The sequence below is a fragment of the Nicotiana attenuata genome, unplaced genomic scaffold, assembly GCF_001879085.1.
Source record: "Nicotiana attenuata strain UT unplaced genomic scaffold, NIATTr2, whole genome shotgun sequence".
Taxonomy (NCBI): domain Eukaryota; kingdom Viridiplantae; phylum Streptophyta; class Magnoliopsida; order Solanales; family Solanaceae; genus Nicotiana; species Nicotiana attenuata.
Window position 1 is genome coordinate 160,077 of NW_017671714.1, and position 27,946 is coordinate 188,022.

At 40.1% G+C, this 27,946-nt stretch overlaps 1 protein-coding gene across 1 annotated transcript; it reads right to left on the reverse strand.

Moving 5' to 3' along the window:
- Window positions 1-13,647: 13,647 nt before the first annotated feature.
- Window positions 13,648-16,981, reverse strand: LOC109209815 (probable metal-nicotianamine transporter YSL7). The gene is made up of 3 exons (XM_019373159.1): window positions 16,518-16,981; window positions 15,435-16,021; window positions 13,648-14,987 (listed from the first exon to the last, which is right to left on the reverse strand). The coding sequence occupies exons 1-3, from the start codon at window positions 16,846-16,848 to the stop codon at window positions 13,926-13,928; spliced, it is 1,980 nt and encodes a 659-aa protein (XP_019228704.1). The 5' UTR covers window positions 16,849-16,981; the 3' UTR covers window positions 13,648-13,925.
- Between the last annotated feature and the right edge of the window lie 10,965 nt (window positions 16,982-27,946).

Here is a 27,946-nt window from a genome sequence, read left to right on the forward strand (position 1 = left end):
ACTCTCAAGGATCTCAAAGGTCTGATATACCTAGGGCTCAACTTACCCTTCTTCCCGAACCTCATCACATCCTTCATGGGTGAAATCCAGAGCAAGACTCGCTCTCCAACCATGAATGCAACATCGCGATTTTCGATCCGCATAACTCTTCTGTCTAGATTGGGATGTAGAAAGCTAATCCTGGATCATCTTGACCTTCTCCAAGGCATCTCGGACCAAATCTATGCCTAATAACTTAGCCTCTCTCGGCTCCCAACTAGAGAACGACATCGTCTCCCATATAGGGCCTCATAAGGAGCCATTTGAATACTCGATTGGTAGCTGTTGTTGTAGGCAAACTCCACAAGTGACAAGAACTGATCCCAAGCACCCCCGAAATCCATAACACAGGCACGAAGAATATCCTCTAATATCTGAATAGTGCGCTTGGACTGTCCGTCCGTCTGAGGGTGAAATGTTGTACTCAACTCAACTCGTGTGCCTAGCTCATGCTGTATCGCTCTCCAGAAATGCAATGTGAACTATGTACCCCGATCAGAGATGATGGATACCGGTACACCATAAAGTCAAACATTCTCGCGGATATAAACCTGAGCTAGCTGCTCTGAAGAATAGGTAGTCACTATCGGAATGAAATGAGCCGACTTGGTCAACCTGTCCATAATCACCCATACCACATCAAATTTCTTTTGAGTCCGTGGGAGCCCAACTACGAAATCCATGGTGACACGCTCCAATTTCCACTCAAGAATCTCAAGTTGTTAAAGCAAACCACCCGGCCGATGAAGCTCATACTTCACTTGCTGACAATTTAGGCACCAAGCTACATACTCCACTATGTCTTTCTTCATCCTTCTCCACCAATAGTGCTACCATAAGTCCTGATACATCATAGCAGCACCCGAATAATGGAGTACCGCGAATTGTGGGCCTCTTAAAGAATCAACTTACGCAAACCATCCATATTGGGTACGCTTAATTGGCCCTGCATCCATAACACGTTGTCATCTCCGATAGTAATCTCCTTAGCATCGCCGTGCTGAACCATGTCCTTAAGGACAAGAAAATGGAGGCCATCATACTGACGCTCTCTGATACGATCATATAGAGAAGACCGAGAAACCATGCCGGCAAGAACTCGATTGGGCTCCGAAACATCTATTCTAACAAACTGGTTGTCTAAGGCCTGAACATCTAATGCTAATGGCCTCTCCGCTACCGGTAGATATGCTAAACTACCCAAAATCTCCGTCTTTGGACTCAAGGCATCAGCCGCCACATTGGCCTTTCCGGGACGATATAGAATGGTGATATCGGTGTCCTTAAGAAACTTATATGACCTCCATTGCTGCAAGTTAAGATCTTTCGGTTTGAACAAATTTTGTAGACTCCGGTGGTCGGTAAAGACCTCACAACGAACACCGTACATATAATGCCGCCAATTCTTCAATGCATAAACAATGGCTGCCAACTCCAAGTCGTGGACCGAAAAATTATTCTCATAGGTCTTCAACTGTCGAGACGCATAGACAATCACCCTACCGTCTTGCATCAACACCGCACCAAGGCCAACACATGACGCATCATAATACACAGTATAATACCCCGAGCCCGTGGGCAACACCAACACTGGGTTGTAATCAAAGCAGTCTTGAGTTTTTGAAAGCTCACCTCACACTCCTCGAATCATCTGAAAGGAGAACCCTTCTGAGTCAATCTGGTCATAGGTGCAACAATAGATGAGAAACCGTCTATGAACTATCGATAATACCCGGCCAAACCAAGGAAACTCCAGATCTCAGTAGCTGTAGACGGTCTAAGCCAATTCTCCACTGCTTTAATCTTCTTTGGATATAGCTTGATCCCCTCACTCGACACCACATGACCCAAAAACACCACCAAATCAAGCCAGAATTCACACTTTGAGAATTTTGCATACAACTTCTTCTCTCTCAAGGTTTGGAGCACGATCCTTAAGTGTTGCTCATGATCTTCCCGATTGCGGGAGTACACCTAGATGTCGTCAATAAACACAATGACGAATGAATCAAGATAAGGTTGGAACACACTGTTCATCAGGTGCATAAATGCCACTGTGGCGTTGGTCAGCCCAAATGACATCGCAAGGAACTCGTAGTGACCATACCGAGTCCTGAAGGCAGACTGCGGAATATTCGGATTGCGAATCTTCAGCTGATGATAATTGGACTACAATTCAATCTTTGAGAACACTCTGACTCCTAGTAGCTGATCAAATAAGTCATCAGTGCATGGCGATGGATACTTGTTCTTCACTGTAACCTTGTTCAACTGCCGATAATCAATACACATGAGCATAGAACCATAATTTTTCTTTACAAACAAGACCGGATAACCCGAAGGTGACACACTAGGCCGAATGAAACCCTTATCGAGCAACTCTTGCAACTGCTCCTTTAATTCCTTCAACTCCGCTAGGTCCATACGATATGGTGGAATAGAAATGGGCTGAGTGCCCAACACCAAGTCAATACCAAAATCGATATCCCTATCGTGCGGCATGCTCGGGAGATCCGCCGAAAATATATCTGGAGAGTCTCTCACTACCGGAATTTACTCAATGGTAGGAGTATCAGCACTGACATCTCTCACAAATGCTAGGTAAGCATCACACCCCTTCTCAACCATCCGCCGAGCCTTTAGAAATGATAAAATCCTACTAGGAACATAATCTAATGTACCTCTCCACTCTAACTGTGGTAAACCTAGCATAGCCAGCGTCACAGTCTTGGCGCAACAATCCAGAATAGCATGATAGACTGACAACCAATCCATTCCCAAGATAACATCAAAGTCTACTATACTAAGCAACAATAGATCAACTTTGGTCTCATAACCACCAATAACAACTAAGCACGACCCATACACACGGTCCAAAATAATAGAATCTCCCACAGGCATGGACATATAAATAGGAGAACTCAAAGAATCATGAGATATATCCAAATATGGAGCAAAGTAAGATGACACATATGAATAAGTGGATCCCGAATCAAATAAGACTGATGCATCTCTATGGAAAACCGGAACCATACTTGTAACGACTAAGTCTGAAGCAACTGCCTCCGTCCTACCCAGAAAAGCATAGCATCTGGCCTGGCTTCCCCCTCTAGGGCGACCTCTACCCACCCATACCCCACCTCTATCTGGCTGTGCGGGTGGAGCCGCAACTGGGGCAACAACCATAGCTTGAGAAGTCTGCGGACCTGACTGAATCTGTGGAGCCTGAGTAGCCTGGGGAGGTGCACCCCTCCTGAGTCTGGGGCAGTCTCTAACCATGTGACAAGTATCACCACACTCAAAGCAAACTCTCGTTGGGCGTGGCTACTGGGACTGGATCGTACCTGGTTGGCTGGACTGACCGCTGAAGGCACCCCATACAAGAGGTGCACTAGAAAGTGGTTGAGCAAAGTGTGTAACCTAAGATCTCGGAACAACTAGAGCACCACTAGAAGCGGGAAGTGCTGAATGAATTGGACGACTCACATAGCTTCTACCATGCCGGGTTGTAGCTGCAGCATGACCACCGCTAAATTCTCCAGTACCCCGAGGCATCTTGGCCTCCTTGTCCTCCTTCTCACGGCCCCGTATACCCTCCAACCTCCGTGCAATATCAACCACCTGCTGATATGGAGTATCTGTCTCTAACTATCTAGCCATGCTGAATCTAATACCATAGTTGAGCCCCTCGATCAATCGACAGACCCATTCTCCAACTGTAGAAATCAAGGTAGGTACATTTCTGGACAAATTACTAAATCGAATAGCATACTCTGACACTGTCATAGTACCCTAGCGTAGCTGGTCAAACTCTATGTGCCATGTATCCGAAGGGTCTGAAGAGCAAATTCCCTTAAGAATAACTCTGAAAACCGAGTCCATGTAAGTGAAGCTGCATCGTCCAGGCTACCCTCCTCGTGCACTCACCATCACTGATATGCCGCTTCGTACAACTAGAAGGTAGTAAAAGCAACCCCACTCGTCCCCACAATACCCATGGTGCTGAGAATTCGGTGGCACTCCTCAAGAAAACCATATGCATTCTCTGAAATCAAACCACTGAAAGTAGGAGGGTGTTACTTCTTGAACCTCTCAAGTCTAAGATGATCCTCCTCTAATGTTGATGCCCTAACCACGGGCTAAAACAGAGCAACAGGCTGTACCAGTATAACCTTTGGGACCGCTGCTTTGGGGTACGGACCGCGGGAGTCTGAGCTCCTCCCAACCTGAGATGTGGCTGGTGCAAGTGGAATCAACCCTGCTTGAGCTAAGGTACTGAACATGCTTAAGAATTGTGCGAGGGTCTCCTGAAGTGCTGGGGTGGCAACAGGCACCTTGGGTTCCTATCCCCAACTGGAGCTACTAGTGGCTCCTCTATCGCAGCTCGGATAGGTGCTCTAGCTGCACCACATGCCCCTTCTTGGCCTTTGTCCCGGCCTCGACCTCTCACGGCTCTAGAAGGGGGTGTGGGTGTCTAATCGTTGGATCCAGTAGTGCATGTCCTCACCATCTGTGAGAGAATAGAAAGTCAAAGATTTAGTTTTCGAAGATAACCAATTTGCACGATAAGAAATCAAAGAAGTGAGGTTTTCCTAACAATTCTGTAGCCTCTCAAAGATAAGTACATATGTCTCCATACCGATCCGCAAGACTCTACTAAGCCTACTCATGACTCGTAACACCTATGAACAAGAGCTCTGATACCAACCTGTCACGACCCCAATTTTCCTCCATAAGATATTGTGATGGCACCTAGTCTCTACGGCTAGGTAAGCCTAACATTTGATAAAACTGAATAGATATAATTAGAAAAAAACTAAAAGCCAGTCTAATAAACTCATATAAACTTTCGGAAAAAAAGAATCTCAACCATACACTCCCCAAGAACGGTGAAACAAAGTCATAAGCTCCACAGAGTAAGCTAAAGTGTCTAGTACATCACTGTCTGAAAGAAAATACAATAGTTAATAAGAACAAGGGAAGGTGACTCCAAGGCCTGCGAACATGGAGCAGGTATACCTTGAAGTCTCCAAAGCAGCAACTCAAATCAACTTTAGCGTCCGAACGGGTAGACGTACCTGGATCTCCACAAAATTGTGCAGTAGCGTAGTATGAGTACACCATAATGGTACCCAGTAAGTATCAAGCCTAATCTCGGTAGAGTAGTGACGAGGCCATTTCAAGGCACCTACTAGGATACTAATAAACAAAATAAAAAGTTTATAAGGATAAATAATGGAAAATAAATACAATAACTAATACGAATCAATTAACAACATGAACTAATACCGGAATCAAACATGGGAATAACATAAAGAAGCAACTAAAGAAAACCGAAATGGTCATATACAGACAACAACTGGCAAAAAAAGAAGGAAGAACACAACTGCAAGAATCACAACGAGGTACCGCCTCGTGTACAATACGATTCACCATCGAGGCAACATGAGAGAGATAACATGTAACATTAATAGAGGCAACATGTTCAACTAAGCATGAGAGCAATTTATCAATTAGAATGTAGAACAAGTATTAACAAAATTATTTAAAGCATGTAAGGATAGACTAACACTAGTAAGAATGGATTGACTAAGAGAATTTAGAACATTATACTACAACTCAATTAATGGATGAAAAGAGTCTAAATAGCCTAAATTGAACAATTACCACATACAACCTGTGTACCCAGTCGTCACCTTATGTACACGGTTTTCACATAGCACAACTGAATCAATCAATACCAATCCTAAGGGATAGTTCCCCCCCACAAAGTTAGGCAAGACACTTACCTCAGCAAGGCCAATTCAACACTCAGAAATAGCTTTTCCCTTAAAATTCGCCTCCAGACGGCTCAAATCTAAACCACTAATATCATCAAATAATGCTAGGAAATTCAATTGCAACGGATAAAGCTAAGATATTTACACTTTTTCCAAAAGTCCCCTTGGGCCTCGCCCGGTCAAAATTCGGGTCCAATGGTAGATTCCGACTACCCATGACCCCACGAGTTCATACATGTTTACTTTCAAAATACGAGTCCAAATCGACTCTCAAAACTCAATTTCTTATTTTTCAAAAACTTAACAAAGTTTCACAAATTTTCACTTTGATTCACATGATTTTGATGTTCAAATCTAAGATATGTTGATGGAATATGATTAGAAATAGATTAGAATCACTTACTCAAGGTTTGTAGGTGAAAAACCCCTCTCCAAATCACCTCCTACCGAGTCTAGGGTTCAAAAATGAGAGAATGTGTTTAAAAATCCCGTCTCCCAGGCCTTTAACCAGTTGCAGATGTCGCATTTGCAACACAGGGTTCGCATTTGCAAACCCTCGCAATTGCGGATCAGGGCTCGCATTTGCGAACCCCGACAGCCTTATGCATCATAGCAATTGTGAGAAAAGGCATCGCAATTGCGAACTGGCCGTCATCGCAAAAGCGAACAATTATTCACAATTTCGAACCAAGCAAAATTCTACTGCATTCGCAAATATGAAAGGGGAGTCGCATTTGCGACAATCGCCCCTACTGTCACCTTCACAATTGCGAGGCTGGTGCTCGCAATTGCGATAATTGAGCACCAGCACACCAGCAGTTCAAATCATTTAAGGCATGTAAGGATAGACTAACACTAGTAAGAATAGATTGACTAAGAGAATTCAGAACATGATACTACTATTCAATTAAAGCATGAAAAGAGTCTAAATAGCCTAAACCGATCAATTATCACATATAACCCGTGTACCCACTCGTCACCTTGCGTACACGGTTTTCACATAGCACAACTAAATCAATCAATACCAATCCTAATGGTAGTTCCCCCACACAAAGTTAAGCAAGATACTTACCTCAACAAGGCCAATTCAACACTTGGAAATAGCTTTTTCCTTAAAATTTGCCTCCACACGGCTCAAATCTAAACCAAAATCGACTTAAAATTATCAAACAATGCTAGGGAATTCAATTGCAACAGATAAAGCTAAGACCTTTACACTTTTTCCAAAAGTCTCACCGGGGCTCGCCCGGTCAAAATTCGGGTCCAATGGTAGATTCCGACTACCCATGACCCCACGAGTTCATATATGTGATTAGTTTCAAAATTCGAGTCCAAATCCACTCTCAAAAATCAATTTCTTATTTTTCAAAAACTTAACAAAGTTTTACAAATTTTAAATCACTTTGATTCACATGATTTTGATGTTCAAATCTAAGAAATGTTGATGGAATATGATTAGAAATAGATTAGAATCAATTACTCAAGGTTTGTAGGTGAATATTCCCTCTGCAAATCACCTCCTACCGAGTCTAGGGTTCAAAAATGAGAGAATGTGATCAAAAATCCCGTCTCCCAACCCTTTAACCTGTTGCAGATGTCGCATTTGGGATACAGGGTTCGCATTGGCGAACCCTCGCAATTGCAGACCAGGGCTCGCATTTGCGAACCCCGACAACCTTATGTATTCATCACAATTGCAAGAAAAGACATCGCAATTGCGAACTCGAACAATTATTCGCAATTGCGAACCAAGCAAAATTTTGCTGCCTTCGCAAATGCGAAGGGAGAGTCGCATTTGCACAACTGCCCCCTACTGTCACCTTCGCAATTGCGAGGCTGGTGCTTGCAATTGCGATAACTGAGTACCATCACACCAACAATTCATTTTGAGTCCAAAATCATTCCGATACATGTTCGCAACTCAATTGAGCCCTCAGGGCTCCAAACCAAATATCCACACAAGTCTAAAAATATCACCACGAACTTGCTGGTGTGATCAAAACACAAAAGTGACGTCTAAAACTACAAACTGAACTCTAAAATGCATGGATTTCAAAGTAAAGTTCAAGAATTTCTAAAGTTACAATTAAACGTCTGAATCCTATCAAATCAACTCCAAACGACACCAAATTTTACAGACAAGTTCCAAATACCATGACGGACCTATTCCAAGTTCCAAAGTCAGATTCCGGGCTCGATAGCTAAAAGTCAACCTACGGTCAAACTTTTCAACTTTAAATTGTCAAATTTTGGTAAATCAACACAAATCAACCTACGGACTTTCAAAATCCATTCCGGGCATACACCAAGTCCGAAATCATGATACAAAGCTATCGGAGCCATCAAAACACAATTGCGGGTTCTTTTTACACAAAAGTCATAGTTTGGTCAATATTTTCTAATTCAATTTCTAAGTCAAGAATCAAAGGGTCTAAATCAACCCGAAAGCTTTCCGGAACGAAACTAACCAACCTCGCAAGTCATAAAATCATAAACACGCATGTGTGAAGCATCAAAGGGGAAACGTGATGCAATTACACAAAATGACCAATCGGATCGTCACAGAGAAATACTATAATTTATAATTTTTCTCATATCAATATGATAAAAAAAAATTAAAATATTAGTCAAACTTCACATAGTTTGCTCTCGATAAGCGAAGTGTGTCATCTAAATTGAAACGGAGGGAGTACTATAGTATAGATCGTGTCTTCCGATAGATTATGTATATTAGAAAGATCGTATATGCTATTAACACATAGCGATATGATTCTGCATATAGGTTAATCCATGAATAAATTAATACATACGTGATATCATGAAGACAGAATATAAAGAAATCACATTAATACCAAGTAAGTTAATGAAAAGAGCCAAAGAAGTGAAGATAGCGAAAATGATGGATGGCTTAATTACTTGCAGATGCACATGTAACTTCTTACAGATATTTTCACAATATACATGTTTTTTTGTGTATCAAGTATAATCTAATAAATAGGTTAATATCGTGTACTACATATAAATACACCTGCAATTAAAACTCAAAACCAAAGCCAAATAATTGAATTACCTAAATATCCTTTTAAAATTTCTACTTATTTAAAAAAAGAAAAAAGAAAAACTGACACTAGCAGCCATAACGTTCTTTATAAGGAGTCAGTTTACATGTGTCATTGTGTATACAGTAGGTTTCTTCTTCGACTCTTTTTTTATTTGTTATTTTCCTGTTTACGTTTAGGCGAGACTGTTATTCTTTCTTTGATTCATCTAATGATAATGTTATTGTTGGGCTTTTGTTATGTATGGTATGAATAGGAAATGGAGCGAAATGAAAATATATGAAAATATTTTTTTTACAAAGAAAATTTGTCCCTCGTTGGAAAAAGAGAAGAAAATTATTGTGCTTATATTGAAAAGCAATTCTACTAGCTCCAAACGACTTGAGAAGAAGGCAAGACGAAGCTATCTGAGCTTCGTCTTTGGTCAAATGATTAGATTGGTAGGTTCATTTTTTTCAGAAATAGGCACATGACTGCTTGTTCCGAAATATTCACACCTTTTCTGTTCATCCAACCTAGGCTATAAATACAGAGTACTTGCCTCAGATTTTGTACACTGAAATATCTTTGAAACTCTCTCACTTCTTCTCTGCATTTGTTTTCAAACCAAATAGGTGTAAAGTGTGAATCGCTCCAATCTTTGAGTTCGTCAAAATTTTGTAGTTTGGAGCGTAGTTATTACAGAATAGTTTATTCTGTTCTACTTAGGAGAAATTAACCAAATACCTTAAGCATCAGTGACGAGATTAAATTCCTTAAAAATATCCGTTTCTGTTTACACTGCTTTTATATATATTTTCGAACGCAGATAATAATATTTATTCTTCCTTTGATTCATCCGGTGGTGTTTAAATGTTTATTTTGACTTGCTGCAATTACTGGGTGTTAGTAATGCATGCAGAATGTTTGCTCTTTTGTTTAGGTGCTTACGATCCGATTTCGTTGTGCATATTTCTGTGCATGCACAACTTAGTTGATGGAAATGAATTTAATTTAGACTTTAGAAAGACATACGCATTATTTGTGAAGTAAGATGATGAAAACAGTTTAAGTTTGGTAGACGAGGGAGATCATTGCATCAATTTTTGTATTAATTCTATTAGTACTTTATTAATTGCCTTTATATAAGCCAAAGAATCATGTCCATTTATAATAAGCATGTGTGTATGTTTGTGACTGTGTAACATAACCTAATGTTGGCCTAAATTTTGTCTTAAATCTGTTTGGGGCAAAGTTTCCCATCTTTGAGGAAAATACTCCGGTAATATCGTCTATAAAAAAGGAGTATGCGACATACGCTTCATTATACCTCATTACAAAATAACTCAATACATAGATGATATTCAATCATCTCGACCTTGATAAACAAGTCACCATATGTGATCTATATTGATCATTCATAGAACCTTGTACGTTATTCTGTGATGCAATTATTTTTATAAAATTTTACTTTAATATAAATATTATTTTACAAGCCCGCAATTGGTTGAGTTGGTTAGGTGAGTAGTTTCCCACATGAGAGACCTGGGATCGATTTTCCTCACCAGCAGCCTCCTCAGTCAGAGCTCGTCGCACCGGGTGCCTAACGGTTTACATCTCCTCTGTGGTTTGCGAGTTATTGAATAGTGAGCAGGCTACCCAGTGCGCACTCGAAGGATACGTAGTGGCTGCGGGTTTTCGGGAATTTTCCAAAAAAAAATAATTATTCTACAATAGTTTACTGCATGAATCGACATACATGTGCAATACACATACCGATGAACTAGTTACTTAAAAGATAAGAAATTTGTGAGGGCGGTGAACTTGATGCCATTGATGGAGGCATCATCGCTACTACCGCTAATCATGTTGATAGTGCTAGCGGGCGAGGGCAACTTTGGTGGGCCTTGGCGTTCTCGACCCCTTGCTAATGTGTCCCTGCCTTTGTCGCTAAGTAACTCTTTGAGGTGTCCTTGTTGCAGCAGGTTCGCCACTTCTAACCTTAGAACGTGGCAGTCTTCCGTCTTGCGACCACGGGCTTGGTGGAACTCACAGAAGGAGTCAGACTTCCCGGTGCTTGGGTCGGACCTCATCTTTGGTAGTTCCGAGCTTCTTAAGTGTGTATACCACCTCTGCAGGCGACACACAAAAATTATGAGAGGATAGTAAGGGGGCATGCCTCATTCGTTTCTAAGGATGTCCGATCTTGACTTGGAGGGGCCGTCTTCGCGGCGGAAGTTGGGGAAGGGTGCCATGATATAAGGTCGGTGCCGATCTCTACTTGATCGCAAAACCGGAAGGTCTCTCCTTGCATTGTCCCTGCGTTCCCTCCTGTGTTCGGACTGCACTGAGGCGAGTCGTCGGGTTGGCCCATTGAGGTCTTCATCATCTGCTCTGACCTCGACACAATAAGCATTGTGGATCTTGTCCCAGGTAGCCGGTGGGGTACTTCATCATACGGCTCAACAGCTTTCTGGTCACCTTTGAGACTTCTATGTTTAGCCCGTTTTGGAAGGCTGCCACGACCACTCCTTCAGAGATATTTGGCAAGTTCATACTCTCCCTGTTGAATCAAGCTAAGAAGTCCCTTAGTCCTTCCCCTGGAATTATCTTATGGCGAAAATATCATTCACCCTCGTTTCAGCTTTCTTGGCCCCAACATGCGCCGTCATGAACTTGTCCGGCATCTCTTCGAATGTTTTTACGGAATTGGCTGGCAGCTGCGAGTACCATGTCAATGCCCCTCCTATGAGGGTTTCACCAAAAAATTTCAACAAGATGGAGGATACCTGCTATTTGGTGAGGTTGTTGCCATTCACGGCGGTGACATAGTGGATTACATAGTCCTTGGCATCAGTCGTTCCGTCATAGATTCGGAGGTACAGAGGCATCTTGAAATTTTTAGTATAGCATGAGGAGTCGCTTCTTCCCTGTATGGCTGTTCCACGATCCTGCCGGTGTCTCTTTTTGGTAACAATTTGGGGGCACCCGATATCTTGTATACCCGTTCCTGGTGCTCCTTCATCTGTTCCACGAGTGCCTTGTTCTCGTTTTCCGTTTCCTCCATTCTCTTTAGCACGGTGGTGAGGACACTGTCACCTGCACTATCAACAATTATATTGATATTATCTGAAGTAAGAGGATTTGGTTGGTCGTCTTGTTCATTCCTGCGCTGTGTCGCATGGATCCTTGGGGTTTCCACAATCGTGCATGGGCCCTGCTTGCTCATTATGCTGACCAAAGTGTCGGTTAGCCAAGCTTCGAGAAGCTTTTTCAGAGTGGGTGGTGCTTCTTCTCCCGCGGACGTGGAAACCTCTTTCCTGTTTGGTTTGGTTGTGCTACAGAAGGGTGTCGGCGACTTCCCTATCCTGGGGGATGCCGTGGGAGTTACTTCCTTATCATGAGTTTCATACCCTTCGTCGATAGCAATCATAAGGTTAAGCGGGATGTTGTCCATTGCTCTTGTTCCCTTTCTTTGGTTACCTTCCATGGAATTCTTGTATGCAAAGAGAAAAAAGATCACAGTTTGTTAGGTTAACAAGTCACGAAAGTTGTAGATCTGAATAAAAACTAATAGTTTGACTACGAAGTTTCCATAGACGGTGCTAAATTGTATAACCCAAAATTTAGATCTAGGTTTTTATACAATTAGATTTATAGAGAAAAGGGTTAATCCAAGTCAATATTAATATTCAAGTAACAGATCTAGTATTTTTATGAAGAGTATTAGACGTGTGTTGTTAGATAAGAATGTCTTCGAGCAGTAAAAGAGCAATAATGGCTTAAGAACGTGAAAGATAGCAATAAATGACAATAAATAGCATTTAAGTAATAAATAGAACAAAGTTCATCCGACAAGGGTGAGATTTTTCACTGAACTTTCTGACAATGATGGATGATGATAAGCAATTGAATATTCTGATTCTTCTTGGATCGGGAGAGAAAGATAGAGGAAAAGGAGTATAATAGTAAACTTTGTATGTATTCAATAAAGAGAGATTCTTCACAGAGAATGTCAATATTGTTCTTTACAAAAAATTTCGATCCTCCTTCTAAAACTACATATCTTCCTATTTATAAGAGTACATGGGTGACAGGTCAAAAATCCTAGATAGTACAACAGAAAGAAATATTTGCTAAAATATTCTCTAGGGAATCTAAATCCTTAAACTAGTCGTTACTGCGTGCCGAGAACGGATGCTCATCCTTGTTTTTTATTAAGCCACCTCGACCTCTACGATAATTTTGCCTTCTTCACATGACCTCGACCTCTTGGGGTTAGGTCGATACGTCATAGCATCGACATGTCACAGCCTTCAAATGCTTTATCTCCGTTGACCAGGTCAAATGTATGACATGAAGTTTTTCGTCCATACAGTCTATAAAGAAGGATTATGTGACATACGCTTCATTATGCCTCATAAATCAAAATAAGTCAATATATAGATGATATTCAATCATCTCGACCTTGACAAACAAGTCCACATATGCGATCCATATTGATCATTCATAGAACCTTGTACGTTATTCTGTGATGCATTTATTTGTACAAATTTTGATTTAATAATATTAATATTATTTTACAAGCCCGCAAGAGTTGGCTGAGTTGGTTAGGTGAGTGGTTTCCCACATGAGAGACATGAGATCAATTCCGCTCACCAGCAGCCTCTTTATTGAGACTCGACATACATGTGCATCGCACGTACCGATGAACTAGCTCCTTAAAAGACAAGAAATTCGTTAATTTTTTTACATATTTCAACGCTAAAAACATCTAACATTATGGAAGATAATGCAGGATTAAGATCTTCATTACTACATCAAAGAAGATATATTAGGAACTACACAGTAAATTGACATTACTAACTAAAATCACATACCAACGAGATTTAAAACACAGAAAATATATCTAGAAAGTCGAAAACGACAAGAACAGAAAAACAACCTGTCTTAATGCTACTAAATAATGGAGTAAATTCGTTACGCTGGGACTAAAATAACCAAATTTTGACTGCTGAAAACAATCAAAGACTAAAAATGTACAATGACAGAAGGAGGAATTATATAATCAAGCACCACCGTGACGAACTTTCATGCAAAATGGAGCTTTGACACCAGCCAGAGCAAGAACAGATGCTGGAATTCCCCACAAGGACTCACCACATATGAGACCAGAAGCCAATGCAGGTCCAAAATCCTTTGCTTGCTGCTTGTTCACCATTTGCCAAATGAATAGGATCAATGACCCTACACACATGTCAATGGCAAAGTACCCTCCAAGGTAAAATGGTATAGCCATGCACATTGGACTCGGAACGAATCGATAAATTCCATACTTGGTCTCGAATGTTTTCAGCAGCTGAGTCAGTAGGTTGATCAAAATAGCAGCCACAAAGAACCAAACAGAGAGCCTGAGGCAATGCTTGGGGAGACTTCCAAAACCTTCAACGCCAAATAGCGCAATTCCACGATACATTGCTGCATATGGTGCAGGGTAAGCACCTTCCGGATCACCCAAACGATAGGCACTGTTGAAAATCCAGAAGACTAGAGGGGTTATCACACAACCCATGGCAGTTCCAATAACTTGGCTAAAGAACATGGAACGAGGCGATGTAAGAGTTAAATAACCAGTCTTAAAATCTCCCATTAAGCCAGCAGCTGTATCTAGTATACTCATCATCAAACCACAAGAAGCGAGACCAGCAATCACTCCACCATTTTCCAAACCAACCCAATAACTAAATGTAAGAATTGCAATTTTTCCGTAATTTGAGGCCAGGGACCAATCAGTGAGGCCACTTCCATAAGAGTTGCAAAAGGCCAAAACCGGAGCAATTAAATAGGCAACCAGAATGTGATACCATTTCAGTGAGTGGAAGATAATTGGTACGACAATGATAGATATAATTGCAATACCAACGTATCCGCCAATGGCTGCCCAGTTGGGGATCTGGTCTTTCAAGAAGTACTCGTTTTGTCTCTTCTTGTCATAGTCTTCTGAGGACTCTTCACCTGATGAATCTTCCTGTCCTGATTTCCTATTTCTGAAGCTTAACACTGTCACCACCAACATGTAGGCAAAATGGAATAGACCATCTCCAAGCATCATGGAAATTGCAATAAATACCTGTTTAGAATAGGTGTAAGAATTGAAATAACAACCAACACTAACAATAACTATTTGAACAAAAGAGTTGACATAGCTATAACAACAACAACAACCCAGATCTTACCCCTACCCTGGGGTAGAGAGGTTGTTTCCAAATAGACCCTCGGCATCCTTCCCTCCAAGAATTTCCCACCTTGCTCTTGGAGAGACTCGAACTCAAAGTGGAGGTTGCTTACCATCAGAGCAACCCCTCTTGCCAAACATAGCTATAACCAAGCAGAATATATGAAGTGAGAATTATATTAATCAACTTAGGATACCATCTTAAATTTCTGATTTAGATAAACAGACATACTTCAGAGCTAGTTTTCTTATACTATTCCTTATTCCTAAATCCCAATAACTAGAAAGTTAATTCATAATAGTAAAATTGGAAAAACTATATATAATGAATGTTAAATTTACCCGATATCCTTGGATACCATGAAGACTTCCTGCCTTTAACTGAGCAGAGTACCAATCGCCTTTCTTTGCTTCAATCATTGGCCACATGATAGCCCATGAAACTATGGCACCAATTAGCAATGAAACATTAACCATGTAGGGGCAAAGCATACCAACTCCAACATATGTTGAGGAAAAATCAAAATAGAACTTTTTGGCATAGGCTTGGAAACCAAATGTAGGCAAGCTACCAAATCCGCAACCATCTTCACGTGCAAATATCCACTGAACAGCCCCAAATATAAAGCTGAAGCTAAAGGATTTAAACAAGGAACCAACTTGTTTCTTGGCCAACTTTGCTCCTTTAGGAGTGTGGAAACAGTTGATAAGGTACGCGGTAGCTGTTCCACTCGGATATGTCAACTTGTACTTCATTATCATCATCTTCCTTAGCGCGACAATTGAGAAGAGACCAGCAAAGCTGACAACAAGAAGATAGGGAAGCATCCAACTAATAGCAAGCTTCTTAGTATTATTTGGGGTATTTCCTGCATCTGCCTGAGCTGCTATTAATGGACTCATTCCTAACATATAACTTGCTGTCCCACCTGAAATTCACCAAATAATATAACGCTATTGTCAAAATATTTTAAAACAAATACTCCCTACTACATATGATTCAAAACACAGTTCATTTGACTTCAATAAATATTGGAAATGATGGACGAACAGTGTTACATAGCATAGCTGCAGGGGTAACAGTTTTCTAACTCCATGCACAGAGGAATTACATGTTTGAAATTTTTATAAACTTAGAAATGACGCTTCATTAATTACAGTTTTGCTTCCTTTTTCCCTGATTATAATAGGAATATACTATTACTATAAGAAAAGAAAGAAAAAAACACGAATATATGAAGGTGACTCATCATAGACTTAATTCTTATTTTCTACAGTTTATTTTTTTCCCTTTAGATTATGAATATGCTATTGCTATGTTTATTTAACTTTTAATGCAGATCTCATTCATGTCTCATCAAGATTGAAGCATATATAATACGGGTCTTCAAAAAAATCAATAAAAGATCAGAAAATTAAACATACTGCTAAAAGCAATGCCAGAAGAAGCAACAACACAGGTCTGAATGACGGTATTCTCTTGCCTAGTAAAAGGCTGCTTCAATTTCCCAAACTTCTCAATAACAGCAGTCCACGATCTAATCATGGCGAATCCCAAGAGCCCCGCCGCCACGTTAAGAGAAGGGATGACACCCGTCGTGAGATTCAGTTTGCAAACAATGAAGTTGAACACGACGCTCAGAATCAGGCCAGTCACCATTGCCCTCAACGTTATTTGCTTCTTCCATGGCGGTACCTCTTTGTCCTTAAACGCATATTCTGTTGAAAGAAGCTCGTTATCTGCAGCCTTCACCATTCTATTGTATATTCACACACACACACACACACAGAGACTACTCTGTTTTTCTTCCTTTCAAATACTCTAAATGAATTGAAAGGAAGAAATGAAAGATCCCAAAGAGAGAAACTGATCAAGGGTCGTGGGTTTGTACGTGGGGGGCTGTTGTTTATATTTATAAGTAGTGGTATAGAGAGGAGAGGAAGAGAGAATCACGGAAGAATTTGAAGTCTTCCTAGGATTCAGCTAATCCCACTCAAAACTAAACTATTATTAGAAAACGGTTTTAAGGTTTTGTTTACTCCTTTCTACTAGTCTTTTTTGTTTGCTCAAAATATTATGTAAACTTGACACTATGTTTGGATCATTATTACCCGTTTTATGGATCGTATCGTTTGAATAGATTGTATCGTTTGCTTGCTGTTGTTAAATAATAGTTTTGTTGTTTGGTTTGACACACTGTATCGTACTGTACTATAACTCATAAGTTCACTAAAATACCTCCAATTGTTTTAAATATAATCTATCAAGAATTACACATAAAAATAATTTAAGAAAATATCTTTCTACTAATTTATCATTAATTACGTAGCTTGGAAACAAGAGAAAAAACTTGAAAAAAAGGTTAACTAATATTAGCAACAAAATATATATATAGCTATATATACTATAATATATATATATATATATATATATATATATATTAAACGATGGAAAGAGACAAAGAATCGAACGGAAACTTGGATAAAAAGAACTGGGCAAACCGACTCTAGAAAAAATGGAAGAAGGCAAAGTAGATCAATAGGTTGGAGATTTGGAGTTAAAATTAAAAAAAAATGAGAAAATAGAATTATGAAGTAATAAGTAAGGACATAATTGAAAAAGAAAATAGGAAACGATTCCACCACAATGCATTTAACAATACGATACAATCAATTTTAAATAAACAATCAAAGTAAATATTATTTTAAGATAATAATACAAAACGATACAATGGATAGCAACCATCCAAACAAGCTGTAACTTAACTTGAGGAGAAATGGGAAAAAGAACATGTGTAACTTTATAAAGATCAGTGTTAGGGATAATTGTTAGGAAATGTTGGTTTTATATTATTAATATTTTGAATTGTATAAAATCACTATATATAACTATGTGTAACCTTGTCAAGGCTCTCGAGTTTGCCTGATTGTTTGCAGAGTTTTGCTCAAGGTAATTAGCTCCATTGAAGAAGTAATGTTAATTATCAGCTGTATAAACAATAGCATAACATGCATTGTGATTTGTGATTATTTAGTTATAAACGAATTTAGTCAAAAATATTAATTCAATAATTCAACTGATATTCATACTGTTAAGGTAATTTTTTTTTTCATTTATTATTTTATTTTTTTCACTATTTTGTCGTTTATTATCCGCAACTTTTTAATACCATAATCAAAAAAAAATTATGATTAGGAAAATGATTTTTTTTTAACAAAAAAGATTTAGTTCAAATTTCCATACACAATCAACATGATTAGGACAGTGATTAAATCTAAAAAAATAATACAAAACCAAACAAAGCCTTCCTAACTAGGAAAGTGTTTTGAAATTACATTCTGATATTTTGCACAACTATTTTCCTAATTGAATTTCTGCATCTTATTTATTTCTATTCCATTTAGGACAGGGAAATAAATTAATGAGGGACTTTAAGATTTTGGTTGAATGTATTACCATGTATGAAACAAAAGACAACTATTATTACACTGTCACTGCAATTATAAACAGCAACATTACATTTTTTCAATGTGAAAGCAATTAAGCAGCTGTATTTCACAAAATAAAGATGGAAAAATTAAAAGTGCTTAGCTTGCCTTTTCTTAAAATTAAAATACTTTCTATAACGAGTCAGATTCGGTATGAATGTAAACTTTGACCTACAAATTTAGAGTATGAAGTAATGATGTTGCAACGATATGCCAACTAATTACTAATTTACTGTTTGTATCTCTATTTATTGTGAGAGATGTATAATATTCCATATTGGTAATAAAAGTACGCATTGGCAGATGGATTTATAATGATCCTAAGTACACCTCAACTTAAGAATTTAGTTTGATACTGAAATTCTGACATATATAGCTAGAAATATTATGTCTCCCTGGCGTTGTATAGCATCAAAATTTATTAGATTTAAGCCATATAAATTGGGATCTTTACATAAATAGCCGTCTCAATATTTGTTTAATTTTTTCTAGCTGGTATATCTAGATTATTGTCACGATTCCAATTCTTCTCTCTAAGATGTCGTGATGGCACATATTATTTACGACTAGGTAAGCCTAATATTTGATAGCAATTGAACAGGTATAATAAACAAAATACTTAAAACAGTCTGATAAACTCATATAACTTCTAAAAAGCAAAGCCTCACCATAAAATTTCCAAGAACTATGGAACGGAGTTATAAGCTTTATTGGATAAACTAAAATATCTAATACATCACTGTTTGAAAGAAAATACAACAGTAAATGAGAATAAGTGTCACGACCCGTATTTCCCACCGTCGGGATCGTGATGGCGCCTAACTTTTCGGAATGCTAGGCAAGCCAAGAGACAAAGATTCAATACGCTAACCACTATCCAATCTAGTAAATAACAGCAATTAAACTAAACAGATTAAAGGAAAGCGGAATTTCATCACAATCCGAGTACTACAACACGACTACCCAAAATCTAGTGTCACAACCCGTGAACTACTAAGAGTCACTACAAATGCTGGCTGAAAGAAAAATACAGTTGTTCTCGAATTAAAAGAAAACAGGAAACTAGGATAACTGGAAGGGGACTCCAGGGTCTGCGAACGCCGGCAGATCTACCTTGGGTCTCCTGTTGGACTGAAGGCAGCAGCTCAAATCAGGTCAGCACGGTGCGGTACCGAAATATGCACAGAAAGTGCAGAGTGCAATATCAGTATATCCGATCCCATGCACTGGTAAGTGCCGAGCCTAACCTCGGTGAAGTAGTGACAAGGCTAGGACAAGACACATATGTAAACTTGTGCAGTTATACAATATGCTAATAGAAATAATAATTAACAAAAGATAAACAGATATTAACGGGAGGGGAAACAAGTTATGGGGTATCAAAATAAAGAATCATAGTAGTAGAGGAATTTAAAACATCTAGTAGACCTTGAACCGGTGATAACAAGTAAACATATCAACTGGAAAATGCAAAGCATCACCCTTCGTGCTTTTACTCTCAACCTCGCCAGATAATCAATAATGGAAAAACGTGCACGGCATCACCCTTCGTGCTTTATCACTCTTGCTCACCATACTAAGTAACTAAAAAATGTAGCACGGCATCACCTCGTGACTTGTCACTCTCCTCACCATATAGATAATAGAAAACNTTTTGAAAAAAAGTCAACAAAAGTCAACACCCGGGCCCGCTTGGTCCAAACCCGAAATTCGGACCAAAACCCAATTACCCATTCACCCCCGAGCCCGGATATACAATTGATTTTGGAATCCGACCTCAATTTGAGGTCTAAATCCCCAAATTTCGAAATCCCTAGTTTCTACCGAAAAACCCCAAATTCCACCATGAAAATCCTAGATTCTAGGTTGAAATCTTGTTATAAGAAGTGAAATATTGAAAGAAAAGAGTTAAAAATAATTTTACCTATGATTTGGGGAAGAACTAGCCTTTGGAAAATCGCCTCTTGAGGTTTATGTTTTGAAAATTTGGGAAATGAATCAAAAATCCCGTCTAAGTCCCTTTTACACAACTGTAGATGTCGCATTTGCGACCTGAGCTTCACAATTGCAAAGCTCGCAAATGCGATGTCCTCCACGACTCTGCTGCCTTCGCAATTGCGAACAAGAACCTCCGCAAATGCGACAAAATAATGCTTTGCAATCCGAGTACTACAACACGACTACCCAAAATCTAGTGTCACAACCCGCGAACTACTAAGAGTCACTACAAATGCTGGCTGAAAGAAAAATACAGTTGTTCTCGAATTAAAAGAAAACAGGAAACTAGGATAACTGGAAGGGGACTCCAGGGTCTGCGAAGGCCGGCAGATCTACCTTGGGTCTCCTGTTGGACTGAAGGCAGCAGCTCAAATCGGGTCAGCACGGTGCGGTACCGAAATATGCACAGAAAGTGCAGAGTGCAATATCAGTATATCCGATCCCATGCACTGGTAAGTGCCGAGCCTAACCTCGGTGAAGTAGTGACAAGGCTAGGACAAGACACATATGTAAACTTGTGCAGTTATACAATATGCTAATAGAAATAATAATTAACAAAAGATAAACAGATATTAACGGGAGGGGAAACAAGTTATGGGGTATCAAAATAAAGAATCATAGTAGTAGAGGAATTTAAAACATCTAGTAGACCTTGAACCGGTGATAACAAGTAAACATATCAACTGGAAAATGCAAAGCATCACCCTTCGTGCTTTTACTCTCAACCTCGCCAGATAATCAATAATGGAAAACGTGCACGGCATCACCCTTCGTGCTTTATCACTCTTGCTCACCATATAAGTAATAAAAATGTGCACGGCATCACCCTTCGTGATTTGTCACTCTTCCTCACCATATAGATAATAGAAACGTGCACGGCATCACCATTCGTGCTTTAACACTCTACCTCACCAAACAAGAGACAACAATAATAGAAAGGTAGAAATGACAACAATAAGTCTTACTTCAACACTTAATTCCACAATACCAATCTCAACTTTGGGTAAAAATCCCATTAATACCAAATTCCATAAAACATGATAAGAACTTCTCAACACATTGATTAACTAGTCTACACATGAACAATATGATCAAAATATAACATTTCCAAGAATAAAGCTCACTCACATGTTATGACTCGACAACAACGTATAGATACTCGTCACCTTACCTATACATCATACTCGACAACCAAACACGTAACAAATAAGCAAATAACACCTAATTCCTCACGCTAAGGTTAGCCACAACACTTACCTCGCTCCTCCAGCCAAAATCAAGGCTCAATCACCGCTTTTCCCTTCACACAAGCCTCCGGACCGATAGAATCTAGCAAATTATCAACCAAACAATTCAATTTAAGCCTTAGGAACTACCCATGATAGCAAGGAATTCAATTTAGGCAATTTTGAAAAAAAGTCAACAAAAGTCAACACCCGGGCCCGCTTGGTCCAAACCCGAAATTCGGACCAAAACCCAATTACCCATTCACCCCCGAGCCCGGATATACAATTGATTTTGGAATCCGACCTCAATTTGAGGTCTAAATCCCCAAATTTCGAAATCCCTAGTTTCTACCGAAAAACCCCAAATTCCACCATGAAAATCCTAGATTCTAGGTTGAAATCTTGTTATAAGAAGTGAAATATTGAAAGAAAAGAGTTAAAAATAATTTTACCTATGATTTGGGGAAGAACTAGCCTTTGGAAAATCGCCTCTTGAGGTTTATGTTTTGAAAATTTGGGAAATGAATCAAAAATCCCGTCTAAGTCCCTTTTACACAACTGTAGATGTCGCATTTGCGACCTGAGCTTCACAATTGCAAAGCTCGCAAATGCGAAGTCCTCCACGACTCTGCTGCCTTCGCAATTGCGAACAAGAACCTCCGCAAATGCGACAAAATAATCGCATTTGCGATCACTGCCCTTCCCAGTTTTACTTCGCAAATGCGAAGAAATCTTCGCAAATGGGAAGACTGCATGGCCCAGCTTCTTATCGCAATCGCGATGAAAGCCTCGCAAATGCGAAACCTGTAGGGTTCGCAATTGCGATGCCTGATCTCGCAATTGCGAGATCAGAGGCATGCAATAGGTTCAGTCATACCAGCAGATTTCCTAAGTTCCAAAACACCCCGTAGCCTTATCTGAAACTCACCCGAGCCCTCGGGGATCCAAACCAAACATGCACACAAGTCTTAGAACATCATACGAACTTGCTCGTGTGATCAAATCGCCAAAATAACATCTAAAATTACGGATTTAACACCAAAACACATGAAATTCTCAAGAACACTTGAAATTCCTATTTTCACAACCGCACGCCCGAATCACGTCAAATCAACTCCGTTTTTCACCAAATTTCACAAACATGACTTAAATATTATATTAAACCTGTACCGAGATCCGAAACCAAAATACAGGCCCGATACCAACGAGATCAAACATTAATCAATTTCTTTAAATTCTTAGATTTTCAATTTAACAATTTCTAACAAAAATTCATTACTCGGGCTAGGGACCTCTGAATCCGATTCCGGGCATACGCCCAGGTCCCATATTTTATTATGGACCCTCCGGGACCATCAAAATACGGGTCCGGGTCGGTTAACTCAAAATTTTGACCGAAGTCAACTAAAATTAACTTTTAAAGGCAAAAATCATTATTTTCTCAAATTTCCACATAAAGGCTTTCCGGAAACGCGCCCGGACTGTAAATCAATGAGAAATAAAATGAGGTTTTGAAGGCCTCGAAACACCGGATCTAAAATGCAAGATGGCCTTTTAGGTCATCACATTCTCCACCTCTAAAACAACCGTTCGTCCTCGAACGGACATAGAAAAGTACCTTATCTGGGAAAAAGGTGGGGATATTTGCTCCACATATCAGACTCGGACTCCCAGGTAGCTGCCTCAATAGGCTGACCTCTCCACTGCACTCCAACCGAAGGATAACTCTTCAACCTCAACTTACGAACTTGCCAATCTAAAATGGCTACCGGCTCCTCCTCGTAGGTCAGATCCTTGTCCAACTGGACAGTGCTGAAATCTAACACGTGGGATGGATCGCCGTGATACTTCCAAAGCATGGACACATGAAACACTGGATGTACCACTGATAAGCCTGGTGGCAACGCAAGTCTGTAGGCCACTTCTCCCACTCGATCAAGAATCTCAAAAGGCCCGATGAACCTAGGGCTTAACTTGGCCTTCTTCCCAAATCTCATTACGCCCTTCATGGGCGACACCCAAAGCAACACTCTCTCTCTGACCATGAATGCTACATCACAAACCTTACAGTCGACATAACTCTTTTGCCTGGGCTGAGTTGCACGAAGTCTATCCTGAATGATATTAACCTTATCCAAGATATCCTGTACTAAATCTGTACCCAATAACCGTTCCTCCCCCGGCTCAAACCACCCAACCGGGGATCGACACCATCTACCATATAATACTTCATAGGGGGCCATCTGGATGCTCGACTGATAGCTGTTGTTGTAGGAAAACTCTGCTAACGGTAAGAACTGATCACAAAAACCTCTAAAGTCAATTACACAAGCGCGGAGCATATCCTCCATGATCTGAATAGTCGCTCGGACTGTCCGTCCGTCTGAGGATGAACGCTGTGCTCAACTCGACTCGCGTACCCAAATCACGATGCACATCCCTCCAAAAATGCGAGGTAAACTACGTACCTCGATCAGAAATGATGGACACGGGCACACCATGAAGACGAACAATCTCACGGATATAAATCTCTGCCAACCATTCTGAAGAATAGGGAACTGCCACAAGAATGAAATGCGCTAACTTAGTCAGCCTATCCACAATGACCCAAACTGCGTCGAACTTCCTCTGAGTCCGTGGGAGTCCAACAACAAAATCCATAGTGATACGCTCCCACTTCCACTCAGGGATCTCTATCTTCTAAAGCAAACAACCAGGTCTCTGATGCTCGTACTTTACTTGCTGACAATTCAGACACCGAGCTACATATGCAACAATATCCTTCTTCATCCTCCTCCACCAATAATGTTGCTGCAAGTCCTGATACATCTTGGCGGCGGCCGGATGAATAGAATACTAGGAACTGCGGGCCTCCTCTAGAATCAACTCACGAAGCCCATCCACATTAAGCACACAAACACGACCCTGCATCCTAAAAAATCCATCATCTCCAACCGTCACCTACTTGGCATCAGCATTCCGCACTGTGTCCCTAAGGACAAGCAAATGAGGGTCATCATACTACCGCTCCCTGATGCGCTCAAAAAGGAAAACCGAGTGACTATACAAGCTAGAACATAGCTGGGCTCCGAAACATCCAACCTCACGAACTGATTGGAAAAGCCTGAACATCTAATGCAAGCGGTCTCTCACCAACCAGAATATATGTAAGGCTGCCCATACTGGCTGACTTCCTACTCAAAGCATCGGCCACCACATTGGCCTTCCCGAGATGATACAAGATGGTGATATCATAGTCTTTTAATAGCTCCAACCACCTCCTCTGCCTCAAATTGAGCTCTTTTTTTGAACAAATATTGCAAACGCTTATGATCTGTGAACACCTCACACGACACGCCATATAGATAGTGCCTCCAAATCTTCAGGCGTGAACATTGGCTGCCAACTCTATGTCATGAAATGGATAATTCTTCTCGTGAATCTTTAGCTACCGCAAAGCATATACAATAACCTTGCCACCCTGCATCAACACCGCAAGTCCAACACGAGATGCGTCACAACATACTATATAAGGACCTGAACCTGTGGGCAATACTAACAACGGCGCTGTAGTCAAAGCTGTCTTAAGCTTCTGAAAGCTCGCCTCACACTCGTCCGACCAGCTGAATGGGGAACCCTTCTGAGTCAACTTGGTCATTCAGGCTGCTAAGATGAAAACCCCTCCACAAACCGATGGTAATAACCCGCCAAACCCAAGAAACTACGTATCTCTGTGGCTGAAGTAGGCCTAGGCCAATTTCGAACGGCCTCAATCTTCTTAAGATCCACCTGAATACCTTCTGTTGATACAACATGACCCAAGAAAGAAACTGAACTCAACCAAAACTCACAATTCGAAAACTTAGCATATAACCGGCTATCTCTCAGAGTCTGAAGAACGATCCGAAGATGCTGCTCATGCTCCTCTCGGCTGTAGGAGCAGATCAAGATATCATCAATAAAACAATCACAAAGGAATCCAAATAGGGCTTGAACACCCGGTTCATCAAATCCATAAATGTTGCTGGGGCATTTGTCAGTCCAAATAACATCACTAGAAACTCATAATGCCCATACCGAGTCCAAAAAGCTGTCTTAGGGATATCGAATGCCCTTATCCTTAACTGATGGTAGCCAGACCTCAAATCGATCTTTGAAAATACCTTGGCACCTTGAAGCTGATCAAATAAGTCATCAATCCTCGCCTATGGATACTTGTTCTTGATAGTGACTTTATTCAACTGCCGATAGTCTATGCACATCCTCATCGACCCATCCTTCTTCTTCACAAACAACACCGGTACACCCAAGGGCGAGACACTCGGTCTAATAAAGCCATTATCAAGCAAATCTTGCAACTGCTCCTTCAACTCTTTCAACTCCATACGGCGGAATAGAAATGGGCTGAGTGCCCGGAACCAAATCAATGCAGAAGACAATATCCCTGTCGGGTGGCATCCCCGACAAGTCTGTAGGAAATACCTCTGGAAACTCTCGAACAACTGGTACAGAATCCATGGAAGGAACCTCCTCACTAGAATCGCGGACATAAGCCAAATAAGCTAGACAACCCTTCTCGACCATGTGTCGAGCCTTCATATAAGAAATGACCGTACTGGTAGAATGACCAGGAGTCCTACTCCACTTCAATCGAGGCAACCCTGGCAAAGCTAAGGTCAAAGTCTTGGCGTGACAATCCAATATAGCGTGATAAGGTAACAACCAATCCATCCCCAAAATGACATCAAAGTCAATCATGTCGAGAAGTAGGAGATCTACACGAGTCTCAAGACCCCCAATAATGACCACACACAAACAATAAACACGATCTACAACAATAAAATCTCCCATAGGCGTGGACACATAAATGGGAGCACACAAAGAATCACAAGGCATAACCAAACATGAAGCAAAATAGGATGATATATACGAATAAGTAGATCCCGGATCAAATAATACTAAGGCATCCCTACTGCAAACTGAAACCGTACCTATGATAACCGTGTCAGGTGACTCAGCCTCAGGCCGGGCTGGTGTTGATACCCAATTTTTTCCTATATATTTTAATATGAAAAATACTTTCAAAATAGCATATGTATGCATATATAGGTATGTCCAAATGTTTTATTATTTTTCCTTAATTTTTAAAAGATTTTTAAATCAATTTATTGCCCCATTTTATCCAGAAAAGCCCAATAATTACTCCCAAAATCATCATTTTGGTAATTTATTTATTGGGCTCTCAAATTTATACTAAAATATAGATAACATAATTTTAGCACATTTTTACAAATTTATTTATTATTTTAAAAGCTAAATTGCATATAATTACAATATTAGCCTCTTTTAAGGTTTAATTGTGTTTATAATTATAAAATTGACTCCAGTATTTTTTAATTTGATAATTACATATTATTAATAATTTTAGTACCTTTAATTTATTTTTAGAAATTATTCTACTATTTTTTGTAAAACAAATAAGGGAAAAATGGCTATTTAAATGTTATCCCCGTTTATTTCAATTTTAGCCTTATTTGAGCCTGATTTTGAACCCCATTTTTAAAACTCAATCACCCAGCCCAAATCCTAGGCCTACCCGACCCACGACCCTTTTTAAACAACCCACCCGAATTTCCATTCAATCCAGGCCGTTGATCAAAATGATCAACGGCCACCATTAAACCTTTCCTTTTTTAATTCCCAATTACCCCCAAACCCTAGTCATTTCTCATCTGCAGCCGCCTTCACGACGACCCCCCTTCTCTCTCAATTCTCTCTCAATCCCCTCTCAAACCCTAGCCGCCGCCCTCAACTACCACCTGAAAATCTCACAAATCCATGACTTCTAAAGCCATTGAAGGCCTGTATCTACCTCCTATGACTCCTACATGCTCGATTATCATAATTTCAAGGCCAGACTTGAAGAAGCTTGGCCCAGACTTTGGTCGTTTTCAGTTCTATGGCTATTTTCGGTCATCTCCGACTTTGCTCCGGCCAGCCATGGCTATTCAAGCCTGATTCTTGACTTCTCCTGCTTAGACCGATGTTTTTCCAAGCCTTTCTCACCATCTGGGTTTCTTCTGAAACCCTAACCTTTTAGGTTCTTCCGATTCTTTTAGATCTGTTTTAGATCTGTGTTTA

Coding starts and splice junctions, on each gene's coding strand:
- LOC109209815 (XM_019373159.1), bottom strand. CDS start 16,848: ATGGTGAAGGCTGCAGATAACGAGCTTCTTTCAACAGAATATGCGTTT. Junction 16,022..16,517: donor TTCTGGCATTGCTTTTAGCA/GTATGTTTAATT, acceptor GGTGAATTTCAG/GTGGGACAGCAAGTTATATG. Junction 14,988..15,434: donor ATGGTATCCAAGGATATCGG/GTAAATTTAACA, acceptor TATTCTAAACAG/GTATTTATTGCAATTTCCAT.